Raw genomic sequence first — 23,248 nt, 5'->3', positions numbered from 1 at the left:
TTCTCTCTGTCCCTCTTCATCCCAATTCTTGGGCTTTCTTTTCTCCTCTTTTTGCTCTCTCTTTCGCCCGCGGCCGAAACCATCACGATCAGTCTCACCGTGGCCGCTGGTCACTATGATCCCTTGAGTTTCTAGCTGCTGTTTCTCTCCTTATCCAACTGGCCCACGTCCTTTTCAATATCGAACCCCCTCCAGCTCTACTTGCATTGTCATCTCCCCCACCAAACCTCTCCATCTTATCCATTTTTCGATACCATGGCAGATTCTGCCATCACCACCGGTGCTCAGCATGATTCCGATCTGCGTCGGAGAAATGTCCCAAATGCTGCCAAGCCTCAGCCGCCCACGCCGCATGCGGCCGACGATTTGAAGAAAACAAAGCCTCAGGTAGGAATTGTTGCTCAATATCTGCCGACCGTTCACTGAGTCAAAGTCCTTTCTTACAGTCGTCATCCTTTCTGCAAGTCCTGACAACATGGGAGCCAATCATTGCTCCGATCCTCTTTACGGCTCTCGCTCTGTTCACTCGTCTATACCGCATTGGTCGCTCTAACATTGTGACTTGGGATGAAGCCCAGTAAGCTTGAGAACTTCCTGATTGAGCGTTGAAGGACTATCATTCTGACCTTTCTAGCTTTGGAAAATTCGGTTCCCACTATTTGAAGCGCGAATTCTACTTTGATGTTCATCCTCCTCTCGGGAAGATGCTTGTTGGCCTTTCGGGCTACTTGGCCGGGTACAATGGGTCCTTTGAGTTCAAGTCAGGCGAAAAGTATCCCGAGGATGTAGACTACACTTTCATGCGTGCGTTTAACGCTATGTTTGGTGTAGTTTGTATTCCTCTGGCTTACTACACTGCCCGAGAGCTGAATTTCCGGCGAGCTGCTGTGTGGCTGGTAACATTGATGGTTCTTTGTGAGAATTCATACGCGACCATCTCTCGTTTCATTCTTCTAGACTCGATGCTGCTTTGCTTTACTTTCACGACAACCCTCTGTTGGGCCCGGTTCCACCGCCTTCAGCGTGCTAGTTTCTCGTTGCAATGGTGGCTATGGCTATCTCTGACCGGTCTGAGCATTGGATGTGTCTGTAGCGTGAAGTGGGTTGGTTTTTGTGTGACTGCACTCGTTGGCCTGTACACAATCGAAGATCTGTGGAATAAGTTTGGTGACCTGAAAATGCCCCCGGTAAGTTTGGAAACTGATTACTCTCAAGAGATAGATGGCCTAACATCATTTCCAGGCCACCTTGGCGACACACCTCTTTGCTCGCATTGGAGGTCTGATCGTTATCCCACTTCTCGTCTACTTGTGCTCTTTCTATTTGCACTTTCTCATCCTCTCGAATAGTGGCCCTGGAGACGCCCAGATGAGTTCTCTTTTCCAAGCCAATTTGCGTGGCACTGAAGTTGGAAAGGATAGCCCCCTTGAAGTTGCTATTGGCTCACGGGTCACCCTGAAGAACATGGGCTATGGGGGTGGTCTATTGCATTCTCACGTCCAGACTTACCCTGAAGGGTCGCAGCAGCAGCAGGTCACTTGCTATCACCACAAAGATGCGAATAATGATTGGTTCATCTATCCCAACCGCCAAGAGCCAGATTACGATGCTGAAGCCGATATTCGATTCATAGGCGATGGAGATACCATCCGTCTGATACACGGACAGACTGGCCGAAACTTACACTCCCACGCTATCCCTGCACCTGTCTCAAAATCACACTATGAGGTATCGAGCTACGGAAACATCACTATTGGCGACGACAAAGACCATTGGAAGATCGAAGTTGTTGATGATGCTGCCTCGCGGGATCGTTCTCGGGTACGGACATTGACGACTTCATTCCGGCTCCGCCATCCAGTGCTAGGGTGTTACCTGCGAGCTGGCAATGTCAACCTTCCGCAATGGGGCTTCAAGCAGATAGAGACCACTTGCGTTAAGGAGAACAAACCGCGGGACGTGTACACTCATTGGAATATTGAGTCACATTCTAATGACCGCTGTAAGTTTATCAGCTGAGGATTGGACAGAACATCCCTTTTCGAACGTAACCAGCTAACAAAGTACATCCAGTGCCTCCTAGTGACCCTGGATCTTACAAGTCGCCTTTCTTGAAAGATTTTATCCACTTGAACGTGGCAATGATGACCTCAAACAATGCGCTGGTTCCCGACCCTGATAAGCAAGATGACCTCGCCTCGAAGTTCTGGCAGTGGCCTATCTTAGATGTGGGGCTGCGCATGTGCTCTTGGGACGATAGCGTTGTCAAGTATTTCCTTCTTGGTAACCCATTTGTCTACTGGGGGGAGTACGGCATCTCTAGGTGTCTTTGGACTTTTGTTCCTATGGTATCTTCTGCGCTGGCAGCGAGGCTATCAGGATCTCAGCCAAGCAGACATGGATCACATTCACTACTCTGGTTTGTATGTCTTCATTGGCTGGGTCTTGCATTATTTGCCCTTCATTATCATGGGCCGCGTGACATATGTCCATCACTACTACCCAGCTCTCTACTATGCAATTCTGACCTTTAGTTTCTGCGTCGACTGGATCACTCGCAGACTTAACACGAAGGTTAGTGCGGTGGTTTATGCCATCCTGTACACCATTGTCGTTGGTCTCTTTGTTCACTTCCGCGACATTGTGTTTGGGATGGAAGGCCCTAATCAGCAGTGGGCATACTTGCGGTGGTTTTCCAAGTGGAGGATCTCGAACTGATGATATGGCCCAACGGGTACTACGAAAGCCGTGATACCCATTTGTTTCTGGCTGCTCCGATAACTCCGTGTGGGCCTTAGGGGGGCTCTTTGGCGTTCTGACTTCACTGGATCGAATCAAGAATGAGTTCAAGCTGGGTCATAAATTGATCGAGGTGTATCAAAGGCAAAAGCGCACACGTGTATTGTAGATCCCAATCATTATGCAGCCCTGGGCTGATTTTCACTGACTAATAAGGCGGAGAGGAATCCTGCTATGTGCGCTGGAATGGAGATAATGCTTGTAGCCAATTAATTCTTTCGATATCTACCAATATTTCAAGGGGTCCGCGGTCAAGCTCGGGCTTGTCGTCCTAACAGCAATTCCCGGTCCACCCATTGCCATTGCGCATCGCATCATCCATGCCTAATGTGACTGTCCGAGGCACCCCTGCGTTGGCACCTCCCGAAGCTCCGAAGCCTTTCACGCCACTCCGTCGGTCGTTGAGGTCATATTTACCAGCCTCGATGTTGCGATAAATCCGTTCGGCGACCTCCAAGAACGCCCGTTCCACACCGTTGCCCGATTTGGCGCTGGTTTCGACGTAGCGCACAATATCGTTCGACCGACACCACTCTTCTGCTTCTTGCTGCGTCACCTGTCTTTGATTGGAGCCTGATGGTTGCTCTGCCAAGTCAGTTTTGTTTCCTACTAAAATCACAACAATGCCTTCTTCTGCGATCTGGCGAAGGTCTTGAAGCCATTGGGTACATGATGTGAAAGTGGAACGCCGCGATATGTCGAAGACTAGAAGAGCTCCGGAGGCGCCACGGAAATAAGAGCGAGTGATTGACTTGTAGGTTTCTTGGCCCGCTGTATCCCAAAGAGACAGTTTCATTTTTTTTTGTTGCGAGCCCTGTGGTTTTCGGGGCGGACTGGGGAGGCCGGAGGATTCCTCGAGGGTCTCGCCGGCGACAGCAGAGCCAAGAGGTGCATCGAGCTCGAGCTCTAGAGAGGCAGGGGGGCCAACGGGGACGATCCTCGACCCAAATTCAACCCCGATGGTGACATCGTGGGATGGCGAAAAGCGACCTTCACATAGCCGAATGGTGAGCTGCGGATAGCTTAGCACATAGAGCTGGGAAAGGAAAGCTGGGGGAATATCTGCGGATAGCAAGAACATATAGACAGTTACCCACTTACACTGGACTTGCCGGTCCCAGAATCACCGATGCAAACAAGTTTAGCAATATAATCCCATGGCTGTGACATGGAGAACTATCTTGACGATGACGTTTCGGAGATTATTCAGGAGTGGAAGGTTGTTATCAAAGTAGTCAATCCACTCATCGCGCGCAGTGGCGGATGAGTCAGCTATCGCAGCCTGACCTCCCTCGGGACCTGCCCAGATGACGCTTGCATTGCCGGAATGACCAGTGCCTCTTGCACCTCTTGTATCTCAGAGAGACAGACCCTACTCTAGTGACCCGTATGAGGCTGGGTACCTCTCTGACTCCCCCTTTAAATTCAAAATTCTACCGCGTTTGATACTATCCTCCCGCTCTTCTTTCCTTTGACGATTCCCTCTACATCAATCTTGCCGATAAGCAGGCCATGTTCTCAGAATGTACGTAATAGTGGATAATTTACCGCCGACAAGAAGATAGTACCCATCCCGACTAATCATGGTGGTAGATGCCTCACACTTTCTCGCCCAGTCACAGTCGCGAGTAGTGTCTCGCCCGGACGAGCTCCAGAGGACTGGCCGTGCTCGACCTTACAAGAACCAAGGTGCCCCCCGAAACCCTTCGTCCCGGTCATTTCTTAGATCTGGGGACCCTTACAGGCCAGGTGCTTCTCAAATATCCAATTTCCCATTTGCCTCCCGAGCTTCGGAACAGGCTCCTTTGTTCCAGAGCGCCGATGAGTTCCGGGAAGAAGACGACGAGACTGAACGTGAGCGCGAAATAGCCGATTTCTATGCTTTGCAAAGATCGCGGAGGCATTTTGGAGATAGCAACCTCAAAGAATCGTCGGAGTTAGATGATGATGAGTCGCAAAACTCCGGACAGCTTGGCGAGGGACAATCACCATATGATAACCGCCCCGGCAATGGGAAGGGCATCAAGAGTTCATGGCGTGGGGAGAAGGCCGCAGCTCCTTCCATCTCCCCCTCGCGAATAGAAACGGTAAACGAAACGGCTGAGCCGGGCCAAGGCCGTGTTGCCAGTCCTGGCAGTGCGAGGGCGAGAGCCGCCCATCTAGTGGATGTTGGTCTGGAGGACTCGCTTCGAGGCAACTTGGATGACTATGATCCAACACCATCCGAGGTCCTTGGGGATGATCCTCCCATTCAAAGATTCAGAGAGAGAGCTTTGCTTAAAGAAGACAATTTCGGGTTTCACACTCGTGAAGCCCCTACCGACCGGTCAAATCTGCTTGCAGATGAACCTCGCCCTGCCAGCTCTACTGGATCTCGTCCACCTTCTCTTTCACCTCTAGCGGCGGAAACTTCGGTCCATGATGCATTTTGGGCTCATCTGTTTCTCATTTCTCTTGCTGGTCTATTCGCTACGTCTTTCCTCGTCTACCTACACACCTCAACACCATCTGGAGATCGTACAAAATGGGGTGACACAATTTACTTCACTGTTCACAACTCATTTTTCTCTCCTGGGGATCTATACCGTGGTGGCTGTTTTCATCTCCCTCATCTGGATCGCCCTTCTACGCTCTTACGTGCGGCTTCTTGTTTACTTGATAATAGTTGCAGTCCCTGCAATCCTATACTCATTTTCACTTTATCCATTCATCTCAAGCTTTAAGGGTACATGGAATGGGTCGAGTTTCCAAGACAAGGCGATGCGCTGGGGCTCAATTGTCCCGTTTCTAACTGCCAGCCTGTGGATCTATAACGTCGTGCGTGGCCGCCGGGCCATTGGAAAAGCAACTGGTGTGCTCGAATTCTCGTGTCGGATCCTCGCCGCGAACCCAGAATTACTCGCGTTAGGGCTGGCTGTGCTCGCCTGTGTGGTGTCTTGGACGTGGATCTGGATGCTTATGTTCACCCGGGTCTTTTTAGGCGGCCACTTGGCTGGACCACGGTCGTTCATCATCGACTTGAGTAGCTGGTGGCTTGGCGTCTATTTTGTCATCATCTACCTCTGGTCGATCGGGGTCATTGCGGGCATTCAGCGAGCTGTGACGGCTGCGACTGTAAGCCAGTGGTACTTCCATCGGTCGGCAAGCCCTGCGCCCACCTCAAGACAGGTCGTTCAGGCGGCTATTGCACATGCAACAACGACCCTATTCGGAACCATCTGTCTGTCGCGCCTCCTGGGACTGCTTATTCGACTCCCCTTGATCTTGCTCCCGAGACGCCTATCATCGCTATTCAGCCTGTTTGCTTATTCCCTTGTCCCGACACCCATTGCCTATCTCACAAACCCCCCTCTCGCTTACCTACGGAGCCATCCACTCTCAACCGCTTTCTGCTTCCGCGCGTGGGTTGAGCCATATGACGATCCTTGGGTCATCTGCTACTTCTACATCCCTGCACCCTAATGGGTATCCTCGTTCCCAGGGCGCATCTGTGTCCTTGCTCTCTTATCGACTCTCCAAGCTGATTCTTCATGCTGCTCGCTTCATGATGTCGCTTGCTCTTGGATTTGGTGGCTGGGTCACAACCGCTCGCAGCCTTACTATCGCTGGCACTGGAGGCACCATTCGAGGCAGCCTTTACGCGTATGTCGTGGGCCTGATAGCTGGAACTATCGGGTGGAGCATCTTGGGTGCCATGGAAAGTGTCATTGCAGACATTGTGGATGCATCAGTCATCTGCTGGGCGAGCGAAGTGGGTACGCATGGTCGAGATGCCCAATATCAGTTCTGCCGAGAAGCTCATTGGCTTTTCGGTGATTCGTATTCGAGCTCTCGCCCAGAGTACCAAGGGGTGTAGGACGGGTCAGGCGGAGCGCACGGCATAGCCCTTCAGAAATCCACCTTTTGCCTTGTTTTATTCCCTTGATGGTTTTGTTCCATCGGATCTTCGATCATGCCCAAGGTTTAGGCATGTTTCCCTTTCTTGTGTTTCTTTTCTGATTTGAAGCGGGTTTGGCATTGTAAATGGCAACTTAGCGACAACTGATGGAGGGCGTTTCCGTGTGACATTGATTCTATTCCGCATCCCTCCTTCCCTTTCATATTCCCCTTTCATTATCCAGATCTTATAACGTTCAAATGAAATCTCTTAGACATGCATCTATCCTTGCTTGTAGAACGTGTGGTATATTTAACAATGACGCTTATAAAGGGTTTCTATGAAAGATAGGACAGGGCGATCAAAAACAAGAGATGAGCGCAAGCGAATCACACATCCAGGGCTCATGGTATCATGGGTAATCAAATCAGCTCGAATATGCAAAAAACCCCCTCGGACGCCTTATTAACCATTGATCCCGTGTGAACGTGAGCAAATAATATAGAGACCCAGAAGAGAAATGAGAACAGCGAAAACGAAAGAAAGCACAGGCGGTTCTCGATGGTTGAAGCCTACAAGCCCAGGCGACTCTTCCAGTCTACTTTCTCTTGCGTACACCACTCTTGGAGAAGAGACCAGCCAAAGCGCACCACTTCAATAGGCGGAGTAATTCCCCCAAGAGGTAGAAAATAGTCCCCAACATATTCGCCGGGTTTTAACACGGTTCGGCCTCGTTCTGCGTGATTATGAGATCGCGAAGACCAGGTACTTGGAAACTCTCTTCTTAATGTGTCCTCCGATAGGCCTCGAGTTCCCTCTATCCACAGTTTTTGAGACTCCTTGAAGCTTTCAGGAAGCCGGTTTTTCAGCTCTAAGAATTCCCTTCGGCTTTTTTTGTTCTCATCCGACGGCATAGTACTGCCATCGCTACCGGGCGTAGGGACTGGCGTGTGTTCACCAGGTAGAGGGCTCGCTGCAAGACGATCCAAATCAAGCGAATGAATGGCTCCGTATGATACAGCACCCAAGAGCAGACAAAGGCTATGTAGGATTGGGTATGAGGTACTGTTCTTCATAACCACCCGCCAATATGCAATGATAGACTGCCACGAGGAAGAGTCTCCCACCTGCCTTGCGATTGTTTTGGATTGATCATCGGCCACAAATGCAAGAATGAAGCCCATGATGGCCTCGATCGCTGTGACAGCTGCTAGCTTTTCGTCAGTGGTAGACGATCGCACGGCGGCGTGTTTCAATTCACGACCAATATTGCTGAACTTCTGGAACTCATCACGCCACGCTCGACGATCGAAATTACGCGACCGCCCCTCTGACTGGGATGGTGATGTTCTTGCACCTGAGTCCGTTGATGTTCGCTTACTCGCCGGGTTGATGGGAGTGCTGCCTCGCCTTCCCCAAGACCGTTTCGTCGAGCCATTGAGGCCTTGACGGGCGTAAGACTAGTCGAGGATTTCGATTTGTCGTTGACGTTTGGGATTGAGCGAGGAGGATGACTTGCTCCAGTCTGAGGCTTCTCCCCAGGTCCCTTCGGATCCTTGGCTCTTGCTGCAGAGTCGCCTTCATCCAATTCACGTTTAGACCTGGCCCGGGATCGGTCAGAAGAAACGATTTCGCGCCCGAAGGTCGTTTCATCGCGCCTCTTTTCAACTCTGCTCGGTTCCTCCGTGTCAGTGTCTTGGCCGGTTGGCGAGCTGGGCCGTGGCACCTTCTTTTTGCCACCAGTGAACTTCAACAAGCCCTCGACCCATCGCCGGTTAGCTTTGCCATATCTTAGCCTGACAATTAACCTCGACTGGGACTCTTTGGCAAAAGGAGCCGGGGACCGCAGCGGTATCGATTCATCTCGCTTAGATTTGAATGTAGTCGTGTCGTGTTTGGGAGAGGTGCGGATCGGTGACTGGTCGCCAAGTCTGGCTAGCTCTTTTTCGATGTCGGGGGGTAGGGTGGGAGAGAGCAATCTTGGGAGCCTAGGTGTCGAGGTCGGGGGAAGCGTTGGAGACAATAGAGCAGGCAACTTCGGGGTATTAGATTTAGACGGAGTAACCTCCCTTCGCGGTTCTTTCTCTGGGGACAGGCGTGGTTTCTTGGACGAGTGCATATCGGGGTCTTGAGACCCTAGCACACCGAGGTGTTTGATATCCGACGTGGATGGTCGTTTCTTGGGACCCTTGCCCGGCGACAGGTGCGGGTGCGACTTGGAGGGGTTATCAGGCGGCTGGTTCTTATCGCTCTTCTTGACAGGGTCCGGCCTGGAAACGCGCCGTGGTTCCTCGCGCATGGGTAACTTCGTTGGGTCTCGGGGGGTTGCCTCATGGGACGCGTGCGAGGTTGCGGGACTCGTGATTTTCTGATTCTTGTAGTCGTTCAAACTAATCTTTTTCCTGGCCACAGTTTCTCTTGGGATTTCTGTGCTGGGCGCGGTTGAGTGGTCGGCCATCATGCGCCCTGTTTCGTCCGACCAATCCCCAACCGCCAACAACAAAGAGTCAGTGTTGTGGTGAGTGAGAAATGTCACGTATTGAAGTTCCTGTTCCTCGAGGCCGAATGGCCGATCATATCCTACGGCCCAATTGTTGGCGGAGCGAGGCCCAAGGTGATAAGGCGCATTCGTAGGAAGGGTCAGGAGATAGGGATGCTGAGGGAGGACGTCGTCAGAAAGACGCTTCAATTGTTGATCCAGATGGTCCAGTGCCGCGGGATCGGCGGTCGACAGACTCGCGCGTGGGGAGATGATTGTTTCCGCGGAAGGAGGTGGAGTGTTCACCGACATCGCAGTCCGCGGGAGGGCGCGATTGATCTGGCCACCATGGACCGACGCGTACTCCCAGGATTTGTAAAGAGCGAGCTTTCGGAACCGAGATGCGAGGGAGGGGGAGGAGGGAGACGGAGGTGAGTACCAAGCTAGTGATGCGCCGTCTTGGAAAGACGAGCCGTAAGGGTGGATAGAAGGGCCTGGATGAACTCGGGGAGTCTTTTGCACCAGGACATTCTTCCCAGGTGCGAGATGAAGCCCCGGGATGAAAGGGAAATTGGACGAGGGCGGACGCTTAGACAAGGGTTGGAGAAAGAAGTGTATGGGAGATGATTCCGGGGTTGTTCCTGTTCGGGATAACCCCCCCTCGCCGCTTTACAGTGTCGACATCCATGGGCCACCAACATATTTCCATACCCAAGGCCGTTCATCCCTACCCCGCCTATAATCATCTCCCATATCTTGCGATTCGTGGTGCTAAATAGATCTGAGACGCCCCGGTGCTGCATCCGTTCGATCGCTGTCAGAGCACATATGAGAAGACTCGTACGTATATGAAGGAGTGGTTACTTGCATACATAGACGTACGGTGTAATTAAGGATATTGAGCTTCTATGATTCCCCAAGAGTATAAACACATAACCAATGATATAAGCAGAAGATATAAAACGTGTTGTACCATTATTGGATTTTTTGTGTCCCGGCAGGTAGAGCGTAGTCTTGAATAAGGACTAATCTATTCTCATCTACTCTACATGGGCTCAGGACCGATCGTCAGGATCAAATTTTGGGAGCCAGAATGCACGATAGTGCTTTTGCTGACCCAGCCGGGAGATCTCCTCCACCTCATGAGGAGTCAACTTGAAGGCAAACACACGCAGATAACCAGCTAAGCGCGATTCTTTGCTGCTGGTAGTGATAACGACGACACCTCGATCGATCGCCCAACGCTGCAGGATCTCCGACTCGCTGACTCCATACTTGGCGGCAAGCGTTGACAACAAGGGGTCTAAGGGACCCCCCGAAGCTTGAGTGATGGGCACCAGTCCGCCATAACTGGCGGTACGAATTCCTTTCGCCTCGTGGAAGGCCAGTAGATCTCCATGCTGGAGATATGGGTGATATTCGATCTGGTTCACGGCTGGAATTACTTTAGCAGTCTTGAGAATGGTTTCCAGGTGACTCTGGAGAAAGTTGGAGACGCCAATGGATCGGGCTTTGCCGGAAGCTTGCACTTTCTCCATTTCCGCCCAGGCCTCCTGGAGTTGGCTCTCGCTCATTGAGAAGGGCGAGTGAATCAAGTAGCTAGAACCTCGTGAGTACAATGCCGGAATTGACGTGATAATTGTAAATGTCAGGATAATAGGGGGGAAGCTTACAGATCAACATAGTCGAGTCCAAGTTTCTTCAGGCTCGAATCGATGGAGCCTGGGATGTCATGCTTGGTCCGCTCCACTTTCGTGGTTACAAAGAGCTTATCCCGAGAGACTCCACTCGCTTTGATTGCGGCACCTAGCTCTGCTTCAGTGTTATAGACCTCGGCTCCATCAAGGTGATGAAACCCTAGCTTGGTCGCGTTCTTGATCGATTCAACAAGGTCATTGTTGAAGTCGGAGTCTCCCTGCTTGAACCAGGCAGTACCTGTGCCGTATCCCAGCTGGACAATTATTAGGGGAAAGCTACGATGCTGCCTCTGCGGGTATAGAAACTCACAATTGGGACAGACTTGCCATCATTGAGCTGCACGGTTGGAATTGCGGGAGTGTTGGGCATGATGAGAGAGGGTCGACCAAGGATTGATTGGGAAAGGAGAAACCCAGAGCGGGGCCAAGGGGGGAGTTTGAAGTAGCGATTGTAGTCGAATGCGAACTTGATGCGTATCGTAATGCTCCGAATTAACCGGCGCTCGCCTTATTCTTCGCCCTCCGGTTGACCCGCGGAAGGTTTTCTGACTAATGCTGGAACCTGATCAACTGCCCCCTCTTCGCCAATCTGCAGTTGCTACTGCGTCCGATCTAGGCGCACGGCGATTAATAATGGCCATGATGTCATTCTCGCCCGCTTTCACGACTTTTATCAGATTCGAGGATCCACTACTTCGCATCTTATATTATTCTTCATGCCTCCGGCTCGTATCTTTCGAATCTTATCTTGTCGATATATGCGCCATTCCTCGCATTCGCTGACCCGAAGCCGATTGGGGCAAATGGCATCACATCTCTCCACTGGGCGGGGCATGTCCCTGGCAGAGCTACCCAAATCTCACGTATTCACATCACGTCTACCGCCGGACCCGGCCTTTGAGACCCCCGAGGCCTCCCATAAAGCACCACGGGAAACACTGGGCCCTCGCATGGTGAAGGGCGCTTTATATACCTTCGTCCGCCCGGAACCAAGCGAGGACCCAGAGCTACTCGGGGTGAGCCCTCGAGCATTGGAAGACCTGGGATTACAGCCCGGGGAAGCAGAGACGCCGAAATTCAAGGCTCTGGTGTCTGGCAACGAAATATTCTGGAACGAGGAAGAAGGGGGAATCTATCCCTGGGCTCAATGCTACGGCGGTAAGTCCGACCCCCTTGACCTCTTATAAAGGACCCCGAAAGTTGACCTGCAACCGGTGGTTTGTCATCAGGCTGGCAATTGTAAGTAACATTCTCCGATGGTTTATTGCAAGCCTCTACCCGAGGAGACTGGTATACATAATGGTGATTTTGACGGGTAACTAACACGGGACTGCGCTGGATATAGTGGCTCATGGGCAGGACAACTGGGCGATGGACGCGCAATCAGTCTCTTCGAGTGCACAAATCCGCAAACCAACAAGAGATATGAATTGCAATTGAAGGGAGCCGGCAAAACTCCGTATTCGCGATTTGCAGACGGCAAAGCTGTCCTTCGATCAAGCATCCGTGAATACGTTGTTTCCGAAGGTATGTCTTGATGACCGTACGTTTTCATCTTGTCAATTTGCATACTCACCGACGGATAGCTCTCAATGCACTTGGAATCCCGACCACCCGAGCATTATCCCTTTCGTTACTTCCGAAGGAAAAGGTCTTGCGAGAACGTATTGAGCCTGGTGCGATTGTTGCCCGCTTTGCAGAGAGTTGGCTTCGGATCGGCACGTTCGATATCCTGCGGGCAAGAGGTGACCGCGACCTGATTCGAAAGCTCGCTACCTATGTCGCAGAGGACGTTTTCGGCGGATGGGAAAACCTCCCTGCAGCTGTCTCCGTGCGTGAGGGTCAGTCAGACCGTGAGATTGACCACCCTCAGCGTGGCGTCGCCCGCGATGAGATCCAGCAACACCAAGGGGTGGATGAAAATCGATTTGCCAGGCTTTACCGTGAGATTGCGCGACGTAACGCGAAGACAGTTGCCGCCTGGCAAGCTTATGGTTTCATGAACGGTGTGCTGAATACCGATAATACTTCGATCTACGGGTTGTCCTTGGACTACGGTCCATTTGCCTTCATGGATACTTTCGACCCTCAGTATACCCCAAACCATGACGACCATATGCTACGGTATGCATATCGTAATCAGCCTAGTGTAATATGGTGGAACCTCGTGAGACTAGGTGAATCTTTCGGAGAACTGCTCGGTGCTGGCAAAAAGGTCGACGATGAAAGCTTCATCAAGGACGGCGTGACAGAGGAGATGGAGCCGGAACTGGTCAAACTGGCCGAGACGGTAATTGATCGAACCGGTGAAGAGTTCAAGGTGGTCTTTCTCAACGAATACAAGCGTTTGATGTCTCAACGGCTAGGGCTCACAACTCAGCAAGACTCCGATTTTCAGACTCTGTTTTCAGAATTGCTTGATACCATGGAAGCCTTGGAATTGGACTTCAACCACTTTTTCCGGCGCCTGTCAGGACTCAACATATCTGATTTGGAGACTGATGCACAGAGGACACAAGCCGCCGGCATTTTTTTCCATGGGGAGGGATTTGGTGGCGTCGGAGAAACCGATGCGTCTGCCAGAGATCGCATTGCTAAATGGTTGAACAGATGGCAAGATCGGGTGCAACAAGACTGGGGACCTGATAAAGATGGAGAAAGGCAGAACGCTATGAAGGCTGTCAATCCAAAGGTAAGAAATCCCTTGCTCTTTCCCCAGGGCTGTCCTGATTTGTTTGTTCAACTATATTGACCTGGCATAGTTCATCCCTCGAGGCTGGATTCTGGATGAGGTGATTGAGCGTGTAGAGCGCAAGGGAGATCGAGATATACTAGGGCGAATAATGGACATGAGCCTCAATCCATTCAATGAGCAATGGGGACATTCGGAGGAAGAAGAGGAACGTTTCTGTGGCAACGTTCCCAAGTACAAAAAGGCAATGATGTGCAGCTGTAGCTCGTGAAGCTCAGATTTCATAGTGTTTAGGGAGAATGAATTCGCATTTCTCCATGCGCCTAAGTATCTCCGGTAACGCGCCAAACATAGGAATTCAATGCACACCGACCCCGTATTTTTAGTTTAAGAGAAGAGTTGCCAGCAAAATCACCTATCGCACTTCGCTTTCCACGCGCGAACCTAGAAGACATGGAAAGAAGCATGGCAAAAGGAAGTAAAGCAATATGCAAAGGCCCATAACCGTGACTCAAGCCGTGATTGATAATACAAATTCAAAAAACCCCGGGGAAATAGACGTTTCAAATCGTGGCGCATGTAAAGGAGATTCGTTTGATAGAAAAAATCCCTCGGGGGGGCAGATAATAGAGGGAAAGACGTTATCGCCCAAGCTTAGTTGGGGCAGGCAGCCTGGACGTGGCCAGGCTGCTTGCACTTGTAACACACACGTTCGCCACGGACTTCGGTGGAGGTGCAGTCACGGGAAACATGGCCAACCTCACCACCTATCGCTCTTCGTTAAAATTTGGATCATATGACCGCACCGGCACAGTCACGGCGACCAAGAGATAAGGACTCACAGTTGTAGCACTTCTGGCCTTGGGTGCAGTCACGAGCCATGTGGCCGAATCCACCGCAGGAATAGCAAGTCTGGGGGCGTCCACCGTAGCCACCGCCGTAGCCACCGCCACCATAGCTGCCGCCCTGGGAGCAGTTGCGAGCGATGTGGCCAACCTGGCCACACTTGTAGCACTCCTGAGAGCCACCACCAGGGAAACCACCGCTGTTACCAGCCTGGGGGCATTCTCGGGACAGGTGGCCAGTCAGACCGCAACGGTAGCAAGTACGCTCCTTAGGGGGGTTGGGGCATTCACGGTCTAATGGGCGTTAGTCTCCGAGAAGGCAGAGGGGCCTGCAAGGTTATATCCACTTACTGACATGGCCCTCACCGCCGCAGTTGTAGCTATTCGAGATTGTCAATCAACTGATCTGAGCCTTGAGCGGCGCTCGATATGTCACTCACCAAGTAGGAGTTCCCTTCTTTGGGCAGTCCTTAGCCTAAAAGACAAGAAATTAGCCTTCAGTTCTGCGCACAAGCCCAGAAACTCAGATATGGTCCTGCCCTCCTCCCCCAGATCGTATAATGTCTCCAGTAGGGGAAAAAAAGGTTCGATTTACCTGGTGAGATGCGTCACCGCCTGCCGAGAAGGAAAAAAAAGTCAGTCAAAACCACCCGTTTGCCGATCGGCACTTGCCCAGTGGCAGATCAGAAAGAGAAATGAGTCTGTGTGGAGGATACAGAGAGCTGGTATCAGATGATCTGACAGCCTCCATTGAAGAGGAATTTTCCGTCTTCAGCACAGGGAGCGCACACTGAAGTTGCAGGCGAAGAGCGGGCCTCGGGGAAAGATAACGCACAATTGTAGCAAGCTCGGGAACGAGGGTCCATTTTGAGGATGGTGGACTGAAAGAGTGAGGAGAATGTAAGGTTTCAAGGTAAAATTCCTTGAAAGGCGAATGTAAAAAGAGTAGGTGGGATGCAGGTGGGAAGAAAGGTGAATGAGAAGAGGAAATTTTGTAGTGCGGGGGCCCTGGAGAAATCTTCCCGCGAAGAGATTGCGGGTTCTGATTTCTCGGAAATACCAAAGCGAGAGCCCAAAGAGGCCAGCAATCGTTCCAAGAAATCCTCGGTTTCAGGCTCTGACTGGGAGCTTGACGAATCTCGCCATCGGGAATGTGAAGCGAAAAGAAATAATAGCTCCAGGACTGAAGTACACGTCTTTAGAACACCCCACCATTTTCAACTCCTCGTCCAGATCTCCTCGTTTCTCTCGAATTCCATGACTTTTGTTGTTCCTTGCACAAAAAAAAGAAAAAAAATTAAGGAGGGGTTCTTTGTGTTCAGAATTTCCGAATGGCACAAGCCAGGCAAAAAGAAGAGGCCATCTAGGGATGGCTACTGTGCGAATCATTACCCACTCTATAGCTGAGCAGTGCTGAGTTGACATGGCTTCGGCATCAACTCTGGCCATGTTTCATACCTATGAGACTAGTTTAGAAAACAGTCCATGTCAGAATGGCAGAGGTTGAGACAACGACCATCGTTGCCAGGTGAGGCAAATGCAGCTTTCAGAAAGACACTACCAGGTTTCGGTAAGGAAAGTTGATGGAGGACAGAATTGTCACAGTGGAAGTTGAGGTAAGGAGAAGTAGAAACCTGGGGTATGGCGACATTTATACAATCCTTGCAACACATCGTTCTGCTAGGGTCCCCGGTTCATCACGGGCGTGAGTACCTTGTGCTACAGGGTTTGCGTGACCAGTTTCCTTGGACCTGCGTTAGCGCCCGATCTAATACTGGGGCGACTCCCAATTGGTGAGAACCGTCAAATAATCCATTTGGGATTGATTGACTTTCAATAACTCGAAAGGAAGAGTTCGAAAGGCAGAGAGAAGAAAAAGATTTCTTCCCACTGAGCCTAACAGTAGCCAGCTTGGGAGTGTTATGTAAAGTCATAACATTCCAGCAAGTGTGTTCCAATGTCCTTCTCCCGGAGCAGATAGACCCGCTCATCATCGAATCCTACACATTCATGGATCTGCGAAAAATTTTGCGATGTGTTTGTGAAGAGCTCCAACCCGAATTTGGGTGGCTTTTGACCGGCCAGATTGGGGCTGGTCCCTGATTGATCTCGTTTATCGGGACTGACCTCAATGCTGCTATCGTCTTTTCAATGGACGGCGGGAGCCTAGTGAGGAGATGGTGGTCTCAAGCTCCCAAATCCGCACCTCATTTCCATGCGAGCTTACAGAGACAGCCTTCCCTCGATTGGTGACTTGCACCGCTGACACAGAGGAAGTGTGGCCCCAAAGTCGCTGGCCACCTCGGACAAAAAGGCAGCTGGAATCCGAGACAACCAAGTACATGGTCAATGTATTATCAGCATGTGCTGTCAGTAAATAGGGGATGGGAGTATGACATCGATGTCGGGGGTTGTTGATGCAAAATTGACGGGGCCGTGGGAGCGGTCACAGTATGGTTCGTAAGCCCCGTGGTAGTTGACGGTTGTCCAGAATTCGCTGTTGGATCTTTTTGGAGAGGATTAATTCCATATTGCGAATCCACGGTACTAGCCAGCCGGGATCCAAGTTGTTGGCCTTGTTGGTCGAAACGCAATTCTTGGATACCCAGGGACCATCCACAGCCAATATGAAAGAAACTATAGACGATGGTGACAATTATTTCCAACGCGGAAACGCGGAGAGAGAGAGTCATCGGAGCAACTATATTATCCGCTCGCAAGGAGACAAGCTCACGTGGTTCCGGATTATCACTTCCCTCAGAATGATTCGCGGGCGGTTCTAGGCGGTGCAAGGAGAGTATTTTCCATTGGGAGAGAACCAAGAGGTATGGTGAGGATAAAGCCATGGCCGTGATGGCGCCATCGCTGAATGCAACGCGAACGGAGCGTAGGATGAAACAGCTTTTATGAACATCCAGCCCATAACGGCTGAATCGACCATCATTGAACCCGACGACAATTTCAATCTCTTTATTTTCCTCACTGACAGCCAAAGCCGTGGGTTGAGCAACAGAATCTTCAAATGAAGCTGTAGCTAGACAGCGCGTAGGGTCTTTTGCTGCCCAAGCTCGAAGTCCATGTGCCGTATCTGTTGTGAAGACAACCCCAGCACAGAGCTTCACCAAAACAGGAGGACAGGATGGCTGAGGCAATTCGACTTCAGTCACTCGGCATAGCCCTTTAGACCAATTATGTCGTAGACGATATTGTCGTTTCCAATTGGTAACTTGACCCTCTTGGGCTAAGTGACCATGATCAAGCCACGTGGAAACCTTGGGCGAATATTCCGAGCCACTTGGTTTAGATGACCGCTTTATGTTAGCAAGGCGACGGGCACGCGGGCGCACCCAGTGGGAGTAGTACTGTCTTTTCCATAGTTCCGAATCTCCGCCCAAAGCATGGAACCGGCGAGATAACCTGTGAAATCCGTTGTCAGTGTTATTTGTGACAAAATTATTTTAATAGACTAGTGACCTTTGGCAGACGTTCAATGATTCGATGGGGAGGAACGACAAGATATGTAGTAAGAGCTCGTTGCTCAGTGAAGATAGCCGATCAATAGGCGGCGCTCGGACATCCCGAAGCCGTTTCGGTGCGGGAATATCGGGATACGAAGTTGAGTCCCGGCGAGTACGCTTAGCCATAGTGGATATTTGTCATATGGCCCATTCAACAAAGCATCGTGTGGGTTTGCAATGCGGAGGGGAGAATACAAGAGGTTTCTCGGGGCACTAATACGTCAAAGGTCCCCTTATCGCGTAACCCGATAAACAAATCACCTGATCGATCTTATCACTAGGCGGTCGGTGATACTGCCAGTGGCACGCGTGAACATTGAACGCGTCGAGTCTACTTGGAGATCCTGCGCAACCCAGGTATGGGGGTTTCTGGATAACGTTCTCAAATGGAGGCTTTCAAGGAACTCCGCGCTTCAATTGTCAAGGCGTGTGAAGCCTCTTTGGATGGTGCCTACCATAGATTGGAGTCTGAACTGTCTGATCATGAGGCAAGATTGCAGGAAGCGCAGCGTCATGCTTTTATAGCAGACAAGGCTCGCAAAGAAGCCGAATGCAAGGTTGAAGAACTACGTCGCGAGGTTTCGGCATTGAAGGGTGAGCTGGAGTCCAACAAGGTTGATGACAAAAGCCTCGAGCTTCCCGAGCAGTATGTCAGACTCGAGGCTGACTTTGCCCCCGACCGGATCTGGTCTGGCGATCTCGATGATGTTGATCATCTACGGGACATTCTCGAGACAAAGTACAGATCTCTTTACTCAGGCCTCTACGCCTTTACTCAAAGCTGGTGTAGTTTGAAGGCCAAGGTTTTACAACACAAAAAGAAATTGCAACATTGGGATAAGCAACTCCATCGAGATCAGTTCACGCTCATGGTCGAGGGCTCTTCTGTTACATTCCGAAGAGTCCCAAAGTCCGATATTGTTCATTCTAGCAGCCTTTCAGAGCTGCCTGATAGTTTGAAAACCCGAAGCAGCCCGGCAGACAACTATTGCTTAATCAAAAAAGAGCACGAAGCTGCCGAGACCATTTCCACCGTCCAACATACTTTATGTGATACTTTGCCTCGCATGCAAAACAACCTTAACTCCGATGCATCTCTAGAAGTCTCTGAGCCCTTGCCAACTGTACGGACCCGCAAGAGGAAGAGAATTGTGGGACCCGTCCAGTCTAAAGTAGCAGAGGACAATCCTGAGAAGCAAGTCCGAGTCAAGGACGAAACACTGTCGTCGAGCCCTTTGAATGAACTTACAGCCTCCTCTGGCCCCCAGATCCCAAGCACGCAGGATCTTGATGAAATCGGTGACACTATACAAACACCGACAAAGCCCCACAATCCACGGAATATTGATTGGGACACTGTGTCTTTGAGAACAGATTCAAACGGAACAGTCAACAAACCCCGCGCCTTAAAACCAATAGATGGAAATGCACGCAGGACGCGGTTGCGTGATCGACTTTCCGATACTGCGAAACAGAAACACGTTGATCAGAGCCGCTATCTGTCAATGACAGAAGACGGAGACAACGGTGGCTCCGACCATGCACACTGGCAAGAGAATCCTCATTCTTACGGCTTGGCACACGCTGCAACGAAACCTAGGGTGGCCCAAGGCCGGTTATACAGCCTTCTTGAAAGGCCGGGGCCGTCTATATCTCCTCTTGGTCACCAGCTGGACAAAACGCCTGTGGCTAACTCTCACGCGACCCCTGTAGATGCAGAATCAAGCGAAGGGTCAAGGACTGGGAATTTCACGACGAAAGAGGCAGGCTCCGGCACCCAAGAACACGTAGATGTTCATCCAGACGACGAGCCTTTCAGGTCTCGGCCTTTACACCGGCTCACACTTGACCACTTCAAATTAAACCCCGCACGTAACCAGGGCCTTGACTATGCGTACGATGCTGTTGTGCGTAAGAAAGATGACCGCAAGTGCCTTCCTGGCTGTACCCAGCCAGAGTGCTGTGGAGATCGATTCCGAGCCATGGCACGTCTTGGTGGCCTCCCTGCAAGAATTCCAGCGGAACAGCATGAAGAAGACCAGAAAGTTCTTCAAGAATACATGGGGGATGAATACCCTCTACTGGAAAACATGAGTGCTCCTGATCGCGAACGCCTCCTCGTCGAAGCCCGGGCAAGGGCCCTCGCCAACCAATACGGGAGACACCGGCACAATCACCAGCGAGCTCGAACGCCGCCTGGATTTTGGAGAACAGACATGCCATCTACACAAGAGATTGAGGCTGATCGAGAAGCTGCGCAAAAGATGGACCGAGACAGAGTCGAGCAGCGATATCGTGAAGCAATGCGACCGGGCGGATTATGGACGTGGGCTGATGAATGATAGAAATTTGATTGGATGCCTAGGTGCTCTTACCATGGAATGAGCAAATAGAATGTATTTATCGGAATTATGAAATGCTATGCTCGTCCTTACCAATGCGCGCGTGCAGTTAACTAACTACTCCAAGTAATCTCATAGTTCGACCCATCAAACCGGAAATATCAACCTCGGCTCGACTGGCTTGGCAGCCCGTGACTTCTCGACCCTCTGTACGCCTTCCCGCCTTCCACGCGATCACGGCATTACCGAGTCACGGAATCATGGAGGCCATGCGCAAACTTCAGAATCCCATTCCACCGGAAATGCGACAACCGTCCAAGTGGTTACCGCTTTACGAGGAGTTCGTTACCAAGAATGCCAGCTCTGTCGGCCAAGTTGAGTCGGCCTTGAGGTCGTTGACCTACATCATCCCAGGTATGCAGGATGAATCCTTGCTTTCTTTTCTGAGTTGGATTGGCCCCGTCACTCGTGCTCAGGGACTCACATATAATAGGCCGATATCGCGAGTCCGAAGTTGCTTCTGAATGTGGTGAGTGTTCATCTCCTGCAAGTATTCCGGAATGATCCCCCCTGATCGTTCCATTAGTCCATTCAGGTGTGCAGCTATTATCGCTCTACCATGACTCCCTGGTCTCCAAGGTAGTCTCTCAACTCCCAGCGAATATTCCGCGTCCACCTCCGACACCCCACGCCCGTTACACGAAATACTGGTCCTCGCGCTCGTCCCTGTACCGCAGGGTAGCCCTGGCCCTCCAGATGCTTCAGTACACTGAGCTGTTATGGGAAATGTCGGCTCGTAAACGAGGCGAGAAGACTCGCTGGCGTGTTGTTGTCTTTATTGAGTTTGCTAAAGCCATTTGCCGTTTGCTCCTTCGGTTGACGAATTCGCGCCCACTGGTGAGCCCTCCTCTGCCGGAGCGAGAAGTGGATCCGAGGACCACTCAAGAGGATGAGCCAAGCGACTGGAATGGAATGGATACTCCTGTTAGTGATAAGTCGTGGGATCTGAGCTGGACTATGCCTCGGACTGGTCTTTCTTTACCTTCTTTACCGGACGCAAATGATATCTCGAACTTCCTCATTTCCAAGGTTCTCACGGCGGATGACATCAAACCACCCAAGACTCTGCTGCACCGAGTGACCGGTCAAGGCCAATTGGCGGAGGTGCTGTACATTCTGCGGCCTGTTGTTCATGCCCTTGCCATGCAAAGGTGGAGCGGCGATAAGCGGAGTTGGCGTCCCTGGTTGATTGGTTTTGGCATGGAATATGGCTGCCGTCAACTAGCTAAGCGTGATTTCAAGGAACGAGTCGCCGGTGGTCTTCGGGCCTTACAGGACTTGAACGAGAAGAGCTCAAGAAGCGTGGGTGGTCGATGGGCTGGTGGCTGATGCGAGGCGCATTTTATGAGAACATTACTAAGTACGCATCCAAAGGGTCCCAATCACTCATAATCTTTATCCAGTCGCGCCTAACTTCGTTTATAGATCCTGGCTACACAGCATTACAAACAAGCTGAAGAACAAGCCGCTGCTGGACTTGGTAGGCAGCGTGGTAGAGGATTACGAATACTTGTGGGACAACTACTACTTCTCAACGACCACGCTGTGATTGACAGAGTTGTTCCATTTCCTTCGTCTATGATACCCAATTTTTATTATTAACACGTGTTTTCAACCCCTGTTATATGTACCTACCTCGTGATTGCCATAGAGCTATCTTGAGCGTATGTATTTCTTTTGTTCTCTTTTGTTCTCTCATCAACCTTGCCTCCAGGTGGGGCATCACGCATGTCATATTAGCTTCATTATGCCTGGTTTCGTATCTATATGCCGCATCAAATGATCTCCGATGGTCTACTTCCATACCAGTCTCGTAAACCAGTACGGCCCGAGGCTTTGGCAGGCCCTGCAGCTAAAAGGAATTCATTTAGCTGACTGACACCCTCTTCCTCGTCAGGCCAATCCACCCGCGTCCCCCCTTCGCTTCTAGCATTTCCTTGACTGTCCCCAGCTAAAACGGCACCATTATTGCCCCATCCAAATATTGGGTCCATGTTCCGTCTTAGCCAATTAACACACTTGGAGTCCGAGGGATAGCCACTACCCCACCCTTCAAGACCTTCTGATGCGTTGTCGGCTTGTTCGGCCTCAATGAATGCCTTGTACAGGACCTCAAGCGCAACATCACGCGTCACCTTGGCTGCCACGCTGGCAGCACTAACGCACGGATAGAGGGAATCCGCTTTCTTAGCAACAGTGATCTTCAAGGATGGGAAGATCCTCTCCAACTTCTGTTGGTAGGTTGTGGGATTTCCAATTGTATCGATGTACACTTCCTGTACATTCACCTTGCGCTCCTCGACTACCCCCGGATGATCTCGATGGTAGCATCCATTGCTTGAGCATTCAGGTTATAGACAGCGGTGCCGGGCTTCATCATGCCTGTCGAAATGTCACGGGCCGAGAGACTCTTTATTGCGTAGCCACAAGACTCGTAGAGCTTCTGTCCCGGTGTATTGAGAAGTCGCATTAAATTTGCCCGCACGCCAGGAGTCAATACTTTACTATCGTCGAAACTGTGATCCTGGGCAAGCAGAGGATGGTGAAGATTGATGGGCAAGTAGAAGGCCGTATACCATCGGGCCAATGACTGGGCCGCGACCAGCTTCATCCACACCAAGCACACATGGCGTACTCTCTCCAGCATCACCAGCTGCCCCACGAGGGGTGATGGCCACTGGACAAGGCGTGTAGTATGTGTAAGACTCGCCCGCGACTAACTGGGCCGTATCCACGCTGGGAGGAATAAAGGCCAAATCATCATTGACGGTTTCCATCGGGGCGTTTTTGTTTGCCTTCATGTTCGATTGAGGATCGGACGAAGCAAAACAGGAATGTTCAAAAGAAAGGTGTTGGACAACGCGAGTGGTTCAGGAAGGCCATGTTAATTGCGGTATGTGAAAACGCGTTCGACTGTTCGGGTTTAGCGGCGGCGCGCG

The 23,248-nt window shown here is 51.1% G+C and overlaps 10 protein-coding genes across 10 annotated transcripts; 4 read left to right on the top strand and 6 right to left on the bottom strand.

The window, feature by feature from the left end:
* Positions 1-255: 255 nt before the first annotated feature.
* Positions 256-2,718, top strand: pmt2 (uncharacterized protein; the record flags this gene model as incomplete). Its single annotated transcript, XM_058474217.1, has 6 exons — positions 256-387; positions 447-577; positions 635-1,187; positions 1,243-2,002; positions 2,074-2,283; positions 2,324-2,718. The coding sequence occupies 6 exons, from the start codon at positions 256-258 to the stop codon at positions 2,716-2,718; spliced, it is 2,181 nt and encodes a 726-aa protein (XP_058329957.1).
* Positions 2,719-3,070: 352 nt separating this feature from the next.
* N7468_004919 (Rab family GTPase) lies at positions 3,071-3,969 on the bottom strand (the record flags this gene model as incomplete). The annotated part of the gene is made up of 2 exons (XM_058474216.1): positions 3,071-3,811; positions 3,901-3,969. 2 exons carry the CDS (start codon positions 3,967-3,969, stop codon positions 3,071-3,073), a joined length of 810 nt encoding a protein of 269 aa, XP_058329956.1.
* Positions 3,970-4,311: 342 nt separating this feature from the next.
* Positions 4,312-6,655, top strand: N7468_004918 (uncharacterized protein; the record flags this gene model as incomplete). Its single annotated transcript, XM_058474215.1, has 4 exons — positions 4,312-4,324; positions 4,393-5,388; positions 5,471-6,019; positions 6,096-6,655. 4 exons carry the CDS (start codon positions 4,312-4,314, stop codon positions 6,653-6,655), a joined length of 2,118 nt encoding a protein of 705 aa, XP_058329955.1.
* Positions 6,656-7,248: 593 nt separating this feature from the next.
* On the bottom strand, positions 7,249-9,958 carry N7468_004917 (uncharacterized protein; the record flags this gene model as incomplete). Its single annotated transcript, XM_058474214.1, has 3 exons — positions 7,249-8,004; positions 8,058-9,743; positions 9,887-9,958. 3 exons carry the CDS (start codon positions 9,956-9,958, stop codon positions 7,249-7,251), a joined length of 2,514 nt encoding a protein of 837 aa, XP_058329954.1.
* A 252-nt stretch (positions 9,959-10,210) lies between these two features.
* On the bottom strand, positions 10,211-10,729 carry N7468_004916 (uncharacterized protein; the record flags this gene model as incomplete). The annotated part of the gene is made up of 1 exon (XM_058474213.1): positions 10,211-10,729. One exon carries the CDS (start codon positions 10,727-10,729, stop codon positions 10,211-10,213), a length of 519 nt encoding a protein of 172 aa, XP_058329953.1.
* A 926-nt stretch (positions 10,730-11,655) lies between these two features.
* On the top strand, positions 11,656-13,815 carry N7468_004915 (uncharacterized protein; the record flags this gene model as incomplete). The annotated part of the gene is made up of 5 exons (XM_058474212.1): positions 11,656-12,010; positions 12,082-12,091; positions 12,198-12,379; positions 12,439-13,544; positions 13,615-13,815. 5 exons carry the CDS (start codon positions 11,656-11,658, stop codon positions 13,813-13,815), a joined length of 1,854 nt encoding a protein of 617 aa, XP_058329952.1.
* Positions 13,816-14,198: 383 nt separating this feature from the next.
* On the bottom strand, positions 14,199-15,255 carry N7468_004914 (uncharacterized protein; the record flags this gene model as incomplete). Its single annotated transcript, XM_058474211.1, has 5 exons — positions 14,199-14,311; positions 14,387-14,683; positions 14,741-14,769; positions 14,830-14,864; positions 15,181-15,255. 5 exons carry the CDS (start codon positions 15,253-15,255, stop codon positions 14,199-14,201), a joined length of 549 nt encoding a protein of 182 aa, XP_058329951.1.
* Positions 15,256-16,746: 1,491 nt separating this feature from the next.
* On the bottom strand, positions 16,747-18,033 carry N7468_004913 (WD domain protein; the record flags this gene model as incomplete). Its single annotated transcript, XM_058474210.1, has 2 exons — positions 16,747-17,806; positions 17,864-18,033. The coding sequence occupies 2 exons, from the start codon at positions 18,031-18,033 to the stop codon at positions 16,747-16,749; spliced, it is 1,230 nt and encodes a 409-aa protein (XP_058329950.1).
* A 260-nt stretch (positions 18,034-18,293) lies between these two features.
* On the top strand, positions 18,294-21,638 carry N7468_004912 (uncharacterized protein; the record flags this gene model as incomplete). The annotated part of the gene is made up of 4 exons (XM_058474209.1): positions 18,294-20,233; positions 20,377-20,663; positions 20,743-20,778; positions 20,836-21,638. 4 exons carry the CDS (start codon positions 18,294-18,296, stop codon positions 21,636-21,638), a joined length of 3,066 nt encoding a protein of 1,021 aa, XP_058329949.1.
* A 446-nt stretch (positions 21,639-22,084) lies between these two features.
* N7468_004911 (ribonuclease H2 catalytic subunit RNH201) lies at positions 22,085-23,110 on the bottom strand (the record flags this gene model as incomplete). Its single annotated transcript, XM_058474208.1, has 2 exons — positions 22,085-22,646; positions 22,815-23,110. The coding sequence occupies 2 exons, from the start codon at positions 23,108-23,110 to the stop codon at positions 22,085-22,087; spliced, it is 858 nt and encodes a 285-aa protein (XP_058329948.1).
* Positions 23,111-23,248: the final 138 nt, after the last annotated feature.

The sequence above is a fragment of the Penicillium chermesinum genome (genome assembly GCF_028974085.1).
Source record: "Penicillium chermesinum strain IBT 19713 chromosome Unknown utg000004l:1.0-3345178.0:1.0-3348027.0, whole genome shotgun sequence".
In the NCBI taxonomy this organism is placed as follows: Eukaryota; Fungi; Ascomycota; class Eurotiomycetes; order Eurotiales; family Aspergillaceae; genus Penicillium; species Penicillium chermesinum.
Note: the sequence above shows the minus strand (reverse complement) of the source record. Positions and strands in the feature narration are given on the sequence as shown.